The 10,069-nt window shown below is 38.8% G+C and overlaps 1 protein-coding gene across 1 annotated transcript; it reads right to left on the bottom strand.

Annotated features, from left to right (window-relative positions):
- Positions 1–968: 968 nt before the first annotated feature.
- TLR1 (toll like receptor 1) lies at positions 969–3,440 on the bottom strand. Its single transcript, XM_035005589.1, has one exon. The coding sequence runs from the start codon at positions 3,438–3,440 to the stop codon at positions 969–971; it is 2,472 nt and encodes an 823-aa protein (XP_034861480.1).
- Positions 3,441–10,069: the final 6,629 nt, after the last annotated feature.

Genomic DNA, 10,069 nt, shown 5'->3' with positions numbered 1-10,069 from the left:
AGCCACAGAAAACCAGACTCAGAATTTCCATTTGGCCTGAGATGTAATTCAAGAACTCTTGGTTTGGGTTCCCCCAGGTGCAGACCGTGAGACAACTATTCAACTACAAGTAGTTTATTTCAAAGATGATCCCAGGAAACACCCTTAGAGGAATGAGGATATGAGATAAGTATAGAAAGGAAGCCAATAAAAAATACATTTATTAAGCTGTTTCCACCATGGAGAATTAGAATTCCATTCTACTGGGGAACTCAGGGATAGTGTAAAGCACACCCCAGATTTATCCCCAAAATGGGTGAGAAATTTGGGGCATTTTTCCAACAATTCTCTTCCTGATATTCATTGAGAGCTCCTTCCAAGAAAAATCTCCAGCACTTCTTGGGGCGCCTAGTGGCGCAGTTAGTTAAGAATCTGACTCTTGGTTTCAGCTCAGGTTGTGATCTCAGGGTCCTGAGATTGAGCCCCATGTTGGGCTCCATGCTCAGCATAGAGTCTGCCTGAATTTCTCTCTCTCTCTCCCTCTGCCCCCCCCCCCCCTTGTGCGCTCTCTCTCTCTCAAATAAATAAATCTTTAAAAAAAATCTCCAGCACTTCTAAATTGCCCTTTGTGTAAGCCAAGTAGGTTCTCATGGCCAGGAGAAAACCCTCCAGGCAAAGAGTGCAGCATTAGCAAAAAGTGGCCTTCAACATGCAAGGACAAATGCTGAGTAAAAACAAGAAGGGCACCAATAGCTACAGATATCTGCTATAGAAACTAAAGTTATTTAAATAGGTACTTGTCTTGATTACATGATGAATTCAATGAATTCAGTCCTAGAAAAGAAAAAGATTAATTCCTCATGGGTTAGAAATTAACTACTTAAATAAAAATTATATCATTGTATTAATTTTTATTACCATATATAAATGGTGAACTGGAGAGCCTGAAAGTACACATTTTTATCTACATCATATATTCAAAATGGCATTTAGATTTGTGTTGATGCAAAATAATCACTGTTGAAACCTCCAAAAGCAGCAACAGTTTTCCAAAAGCAGCAAGGGAATTGTTTTAGATCTATGTGATCTCTTTTTTTTGCTTGCTCCATCAATTTAATATTAATAGATGCTCTTAGGTTAGCCCAAAAAAGTCCATGTTTGCTCTTCTCCTTGGGCCATTCCAAGTAAGTCCTTTGTGCCATGAGATTTTTGAGCTTGTGATAGCTGCTAGGAATAGAATACTGTGGAATAGGTTCCAGTAAGATCAAGATTAAGTTATCAAAAGCTTCATGAAAGAGATTGTGGTGGGCAAAGTAGAGTTCATAATGGCACCACTCACTCTGGACAAAGTTGGGAGACAAAACAAAGATGGACTTGTAACTTCTCTCAATGCAGTTTATGATATTTTCCACAATGCTCTTGCCAGGAACAAAGTTTCCCTCATGGAGACAAATCCTTATATCTTCTTTTTCTAGGTTTGGTAGTAATTCATTCTTCACCCAGGCAGAATCATGCCCACTATATGAAATAAAAGCATGGAACTGGAGGGTTCTTTGGAGTTCTTCTAAGGGTGTGTTCCTTGCCCTGCGCCGGGTCTGGGTCCACTGACACACCATCCTGAGATACCAGGGCAGATCAAAGTAGATATAGAGAGCAGTCACAGTAAGAGTCAACACCAGCACAGTGATCCCAATGGTAACAAGCAGCAGAGTTGTGTTGCAGGATAACTGAGACATGTGAAAGTCCTTCAGTGGGGTTCCCTTATAGTTTTCTGGATAGCCACACTTATAAGAATCAGGCCAACCCTCTACCACTTCACTTGATACTTGGCCTAGACTTTGGACAAATTCTCTTAGCTCACATGTACATTGGAATGGATTGTTCCCTGCTCTTATGGACCCAATCTTCTGGCAGCTCTGGAAGAAATCAGCTGATGGGTTGGAAATTGAATTAGAGTCAATAATCAGTACAGAAAGGCTGCTAAAAGTATCACAGTCAGGAAGGTGGGCTAAAGAATTGGAAGCAACATTGAGTTCTTGTAAAGCTTCTAGTTTCGTGATTGGTTTAGGAATGCTCCTTATTCTGTTATCGTGAAGATCAAGTACCTTGACCTTGGGAGGTAAACATCTGATAACAGAGTCAGCAAGTATATTTGAAGATATATTTAAACTTAATAAACTTTTAGTCCAAGCACAATTTCCTTCATTTTCATCATGCCTTAGAGAATTCTGGCTAATATCCAATTGTTGTAGAGACTTCATTTCCTTGGTCATATTAACTATACTTGCAAGTTCTTTTAATTGATTCATTTGTAAATTAAGTGTCTCCAGTTTAGCCAAGTTTCCACAATTTTTAAAAACCATGTCTGTTAAGAGATTATTAGAAAAATCCAAATACAGAAATGGGCTAATTTGGAATGGGCAAACCATGTGGATCATGTGTGTACCAGACACTGTGAAATTGTGGATGTTCATATTTGAAAAGAGTCTATAGACATAACTTTGTGGCAAAGTGAACACATCACTGACAACATGGTGTATCGATAAGGCCTTCAGTGAAGTGTTGGAATAATCAAAATAGCTTAAGGTAAGGTAATCTTGTAGTTTTACGTTTGAAATTGAGAAATACTCTGTGCTTGTATGCCAAACCAACTGGAGGATCGTAATGAAAAAATTCCAAGTTGTTTCAATGTTGTTTAAGGTAAGAGTTGATAACCTTGAATTCTTTTGAAGTTTTGACAGAACATTTTGGAAATAAGAACATCCATTATCATCTAGCACACATTTGATATTAGATAGTTCCAGACTCACTGCTGTGCTGACTGATACATCCGAAGTAAACCTGAATTCCTTTCTTCTGGGGAAAACAATGTGTAGACTTTCTGTGTTAAGGTCTCGAAGGCTCTCAGCGTCTTCTTTTTCCCCGTAAGCGTCTCCTAAGACCAGTAACACTTTACTTATATGCAAAGGAGCAATTGGAAACACGCTAGATTTTTGTAACTGTGTGGCACTTAATCCCAGAAATTCCAGGTGAGACATGTTGCCAAACTCTTTGCATATGGGCAGATCGTCAAATGCATTAAATGAGAGGTCTAAGTGCTTGAGGTCCACAGTGGGATGGCAAGAAATCTTCCCCAACTCATTGTGGGACAAATCCAAGTATTCCAATTCCTGGTTGAATTTGAAAACACTGATATCAAGGTATTGAATTCTATTATGAGAAACTATCAAAATCCTCAGCTTTGATAGTGATAGGATGTCAGAAGTCTGAAGCTCAGATATATAGTTTTGTGATATATCTAAGATTGTTGTTTTCAAGGATAGGTCTTTGGGAACATGAAAGAGACCTGTGTTTGATCTGTTAACTAGAAATTCACTTTCATCCGACAATTGGATTCTGATCTCAAATATTAACATGACGATTATGGCAAAATGGAAGATGCTAGAATTAGTTTTCATCATTTTGTAACACTAGACATTCCTAAGCGTTGTTGCTATTCCTCAGAGCATCTCGATACAGGTACAGATCCTTAAAAAACAAAACAAAACAAAACAAAACACTTTAAATGACTGTATTAAACTAGGCATGGCTGACAAACATTTTTTCCTAGAGACTCATAAAATGAAGGCTGTGTTCTTTGGAGTCACATAACTGAAACCAGGGAAATATACGTATTGATCAACAATTATACTACCTCTAATCAAATAACTTTTAATATGGAAGGTGTAATGGGTTGAATGGTGGCTCCACCCAAAAGATATATCCACCTTCTAACCCTGTCCTAATCACCAGAAACTGTGAATATTACCTAATTTGGAAAAAGGATCTTTGTAGAGATAATTAGGTTAAGGATCTTTAGATGAGGGGATCATCCTGGATTATCCAGGTGGTCTTTAAATCCAGTGACAAGTGTTCTCATAAATATCTCAGAGGGCTATTTGATGTAGACAACAGAGACACAGAGAAGGCCATCTGAAGGAGGCAGAGACTGGAGCAGATACAGCCACAAACCAAGGAATACTGATAGGTACTGGAAGCTGGAAGAGATTTTAGGGAGAGTTTAGTGCTACCAACACCTTGATTTTAGACTTCTGGTCTCCAGACCCATGAGAGAATAAATTTCTTTTGTTTTTAGCCACCAAGTTTATGGTTACTTGTTACAGCAGCCACAGGAAACTAATACAGATGGTTTTACATATTTATGGAAAGTCCACTGACCCCAACCCTCCCGAGATCATATAGAACTCAAGCTAGGATTCACAGCTGGTGTATTTTTCTACCTTTGACATGCACCACCTCATGGCTTTCTTAAGAGTTCCTTTCCCATGGGGTTCAATTTGGACTCTTCTTGCATTACTTTCTATTACCTACACATGGTTTCATGCCTAACTTTGGTCTTACTCAAAAGGTGATTAGATCATGATAAAAGGTCTCTCAGAAAATCCATTTATTCATCCATTTATTTATTCAACCACTATTTATTGATAATCTACTAGCCATGTTTTAGAAACTAGAGATAAAACAGTGAACAAAATAAAGCCCTAATTCTCAAGGAGCTTATTATCTAGTGGGGAGATGGAAAATAAATGACTAAATGTAATTTCATGTAATATTAAATATTATATAGAAAATTTAAGCAGGGGGTACCTGGATGGCTCTGTCAGTTGAGCACCCAACTCTTGGTTTTAGCTCAGGCTGTGGGATTGAGCCCCACCTTGGGCTCTGTGCTGAGCATGGAACCTGCTTAAGAGTCTCTCCCTCTCCCCTCTGTCTGCCCTCCCCTCACCCCAGCTTGCATGTGCTCTCTCAAAAAAAAAAAAGAAAAAGAAAAGAAAAATTGAGCAGAGCAAATGAATCAAGAATAATGGTAGGTATGTAACAGTGGTTGGTGGATCTTTTAGATTGATTGGTCAGAGAGGACTTTTCTGAGAAGTTGCCATTGTGGTGTAAACCAGAATGGAGTGAATGAGTAATCTATGGGAAGATCTGGGGGGAAAGCATTTCTGACATAGAAAAAGGCAAGTACAAAAGTCCTGAGTTGGGACTGAGGCTGGCTTATCTGAGGCATAGTAAGGTGGTCAATGTTAGTATGGAGTGAATGAAAATGAGAGAAAGTAGAGCCAAGATTGTACAAGATGCAGATCATTGCAAGGAGTTGGGATTCTAGCCTGAGAGTCATGAGGGAATGGTGAGCACTGAAATGCTGCAAGGATAGGAGTAGTTTCCTCCTCTTCAGAAAAATTTTGTTCATCCATTCATCAAATATGTATTTATTCCCTATGAAGTGCTAGGCATTATTCTAGGTTATGCTTATTGCACTAGTTATCAACCCACTATAGCCCAGACACTATTTTGTTACCAAGATTCTAATGACACGGGAGAATCAGAGGGAGTTGTGTTGGGATGAACCCTAGAGTGTGATCCACATCCCCCTATTCTGCCCCACCCAGACCCTTTCAGCTGGGGCTACGTAGCTACATGGATCTTTCAGGGAACTTATTCAATCTCTTGGGGCTGCATTAGACAGGCAAGCCATCAATATCAGCAAAGCGTCAAATTCCTCTTCACATATCCCCTCACATCTCTCAGTGGGCACAAAAGGACCTAAATAATTAAAGTCCCAGAAAATACCCTAAGTCGTAAAAATTCCTCAAGTTACATGTACAAACGTATCTAGTATTTGGAGCACTGTTTGGACTTAGCCTTTTGTAGAGATATCCAGTGATGCCTTGGTTATTGTGATTTCTTCAAACATATGAGAGGGCCCAGTATACCCCTTTCGTCACCGTTCACGCAAACTCTGTGCAAGGAAAGGAACACAGCCATTAAAATGCATGTTAAAAAGAAAGGTGGCTGAAAAGATGCTTAACACCACTAACCATCAATGAAATGCAAATCAAAACCATAATGAGATATCACTTTGCACATGTCAGAATGGCAAATATAAAAAAGACAAAAAATAAGAAGTGTTGGCAAGGATGTGGAGAAAAGAGAACTGTTGTGCACTGTTGGTGGGAATGTACATTGGTGCACCTACTGTGGAAAACAGTATGGAGTTTCCCCAAAGGATTAAAGGTAGAAATATCATATGATCCAGGGGCACCTGGGTGGCTCAGTTGGTTAAGTGTCTGCTTTTGGCTCAAGTCACAATCTCAGGGTCCTGGGAAGGAGCCCCACGATGGGCTCCATGCTCAGCAGGGAGTCTGCTTGTTGCTCTGCCCCTTCCCCTGCTCATGCTCTCCCTCTCTCCCTCTCTCTCTCCCTCCCTCTCTCTCTCTCTCCTTCCCCCCCACATATAAATAAATAAAACCTTAAAAAAAAAAAAAAAGAAATACCATATGATCCAATAATCCACTGCTGGGTATTTACCCAAAGAAAATGAAAACACTATTCTGAAAAGATAAATGCAGTCCTATGTTTATTTCAGCATTATTTACAATAGCCAAGATATGGAAGCAACCCAAGTGTCCGTTGATAGATGAATGGATAAAGAAGACACACACACACACACACACAGAAAATTATATATACACACAGGAATATTACTCAGCCATTAAAAAGAATGAGATCTTGCCATTTACAGCAACGTGGATGGACCTAAAGGATATTATGCTAAGTAAAATAAGTCAAACAGAGAAAAACAAATACCATATGATTTCACTTATATGTGAATCTAAAAAACAAAACAAAGAAAAAACAGAAATAGAATCATAAATACAGAGAATAAACTGGTGGTTGCCAAAGGGAACGGGGTTGGGAGGATGGGCAAAATAGCTGAAGGGGAGTAAGAGATACCAGCTTCCGGTTATAAAATAAATAAGTCACTAGGATGAAAAGTACATTAGAACTATAGTCAATAATATTGTAATAACATTTTATGGTGACAGATGGTAATTATACTTACGGTGAGCACAGCTTATTGTATAGAATTGCTGAATCACTAGGTTGTGCACCTGAAATTAATATAACATTGTATGTCAACTATACTTAATGTCTAAATTAAAAAAAAAGTAAAGGTGGCATTTTAATGGCATTGGTTATATTTGGCTGAAAGACCCAGAAATTTCCCAATTTTTTTCTCTCCAGCTTCCCTGAAAGAGCTACTCATACAAGTACAAATACTTAAGTAAGAATCAAAATTATACCCAATTACTGTCTGGGCCAGTGCCTAATCTCTCAAAACAGAACCAGCTAGTAAAAGCTAGGTCAAAGTAAAAGTGGCTTGGATTTAGGTTCAAGTGGGATTTCTTGTCTTATTCCTTAGCCTGAATCCAAATCTGGGGATCTTTCTAACTTCTGGCCAACTCCACGGTTGAAGGTAAGCAGTGATCAGCATAATCAGGCATGGTTCAGGAGAGTGACAAGAGAGACAAGGAACAGAGACAGGGCCCCATGCATGGACATGAGTGCTTAGCACACAGTGAACCCACCACAAACAAGATGAAAAAAGTTGCCCTTGTTTTCTTAAAAAACTGCCTATCTCGAGCATTTACTGAAAGCATGGCTTCAGTTTTATATCTAGCTAAATTAATGGACTTAAATATCCTCTATTTTCCCAGCCTCCATTTTGTCCTTCCCTTTATACTCATCAATTTAAAGTACTCAGTTTATGAAACCACTTTTATTTCTGTGATTAAGAAGTCAAAGTATTATACACATGAGGAATTGACTTTTGGGTACTTACAGGATCTTTAAATTTCATATACCAAACTTGCTAACTCAGCAAAAATCAATTTTTTTTAATCGACGTCCTGATGGCCAGCACTGAATCTCCAAACTATTTTACTACCAAATAAAATAGTTATTTGCTAACTTGATTAGTAAAAGGAAGATTTATTCAAAAGTATAGAAGTATCTCTAGGTATGTTTATGTCAATTTTAATGATTATGATAGATTTGGCTTCACTTTATATGATACAATACATCAATACATTTGAGTTGTCTTTAGAGACTTTGGTGTAATAAAATCAGGACTTTGACTTGACTTCGTGAGTAAAATCCGTACAATCAACCTGGCCTATTAAGTTCAGTACCACAAATAGTAATTGTGAGTCTTCTCTACACAAGGCCAACTAGCTTTTAGGTTGAAAGGATCAGAACCAGTTCAAGAGCATTTTGGCATTATTTCCTATGTGGTTTTGTAAACTTTTGCTTTTTATTGTAAAGATGTACTTACTTTCAATTCTTTTGATCAAATTGGGTGTAGCCTGGGAAACATTTTCCAAAATCTGCAGTTACACTTGACTAGTAGCATCTAGAATAGTTTCAATGGCTTGAGAAAACGGAAAAGAATATTTAGTGGGAAGAGCCCAGAGGAAAAATTAAAATCAACCTGCCCATAAAAACAGAGAGGTTTTTCAGCAGCACTGCCTCCAGGAGTAATTTACCTACACCCCCATCTTCCTCAGCATTCTCCCTGCAAAGGGAGAACTGGGAACAGTGGGTTGAAGATCAGTGCCACCTGAGACCAATGGCTAGCAGCTCTGTAAAAAAACCGTGAGACGTTTGCGATCCAAATATTCATCTCCCGACTCAGATACAGTTTCTGAATGCAAGCCATGCATGAGATGAGGTGTCATCCAAAGAAAAACAAACAAATGACACACAAAGAAAAACAAACACACACACAAAAATCCCTTTCTCTGAGTTAGGATGAGAAACTGATGAACAAATGCTAGTTCAAACCGCAGGAAGCACATATGAGCAATAACATATTTAGAAAAACACCCCAAACCCACAGTATGTCTTAATCATAGAGACTTTTGAGATTTTTTGTGTCCAACAACTAGTTGAACCATTATTTTCTTTTTTTTTTTTTTAAGATTTTATTTATTTATTTGAGAGAGAGAATGAGATAGAGCATGAAAGGGGGGAGGGTCCGAGGGAGAAGCAGACTCCCTGCTGAGCAGTGAGCCCGATGCGGGACTCGATCCCGGGACTCCAGGATCATGACCTGAGCCGAAGGCAGTTGCTCAACCAACTGAGCCACCCAGGCGCCCTGAACCATTATTTTCTTTTATAGAATAAAAAAAAAAAAATATTGCTTACCAACACAACCTGCCTGTCTGTCACGTTGGCAGTCTGTAGGAAATTTAAGTACTTCCTCAAACATTGATTTCACTAGTAACTATATTTAAATGTTAGGGGGTGGAGAGAAAAGCTCCTTTTATGCCATCTGCTGAATCCCACTGAAATTACATAGTACATATAAACCTATTTTATTCTATTCACATGTAGAATAGGGTCTGGCGGGTTGACCGATAGACCGTATTTAAATAGGATTTTTGTGGTTCTCTATTTCCCTATAGTCAGCTCACTCTTGTCTACTAACGAAGTGAAGGAGGTAGTGTTAATAACCACAAATGATTATTGACTGAATTCAAAATGCATATGGTTGCAGTTGTGCTGATGGACGGAGTACAGGTCCGGGTGTACATCAGGTGCTTTGCTTTTCATCTTGCCTCTTGATCAGTCCACTATTAAAAGTGACTGAGAGAGGAAAGAGGAAGGGTTCAAGATCAAAGTGCTGCTCAAACTCATAAAGAGGGAAGATCATTCATGTGCTGATATAGAATGGATGACAATTATGTCTTTTTCTTTGACAAATTGGTTTTCAGAGAAAATCTGTGCTCAGATTTTTTCCACTGATATTTTCAAACTTTCTTCAAAAAGTGATTTTTCAAACTCCATGTGAAAAACATGCTATCTAATAATCTCTTTTGTCCAATAAGGTCTAAGACATCTCCTTCGGGTTAGTTACCTGCACACTCAAGGAATCCATCCTGACAGCTCCACTCTTTTAAAATAACAAAAAGGAACAATAACAGACGGGCAGACAAGGCTAAGAAATGCCCACTGTGTGCCTCAGAACATGTCCCCAACCTAGGACTCCATGATGTGCGGTCATAGCCTGGATACAGTTTTTTGCTGTAATCAGCTTTTTCTTCCACAGTGAGCAAGGCCAACTTCTGTCTCTCTGTCACTCTCTCTGTGTTTCTGCCTACCCCGTCACAATTCAGTAGGGGAAATGTGTCTATAAATATATTTCTGAAACTGAAAGAATGAACCTCCTTCTCCTCCATGTCAACCA

The sequence above is a fragment of the Mirounga leonina genome, unplaced genomic scaffold, assembly GCF_011800145.1.
Source record: "Mirounga leonina isolate KUSES-001 unplaced genomic scaffold, KU_Mleo_1.0 Mir_129, whole genome shotgun sequence".
Taxonomy (NCBI): Eukaryota; Metazoa; Chordata; class Mammalia; order Carnivora; family Phocidae; genus Mirounga; species Mirounga leonina.
This window is presented reverse-complemented; position numbering and strand designations above follow the sequence as displayed.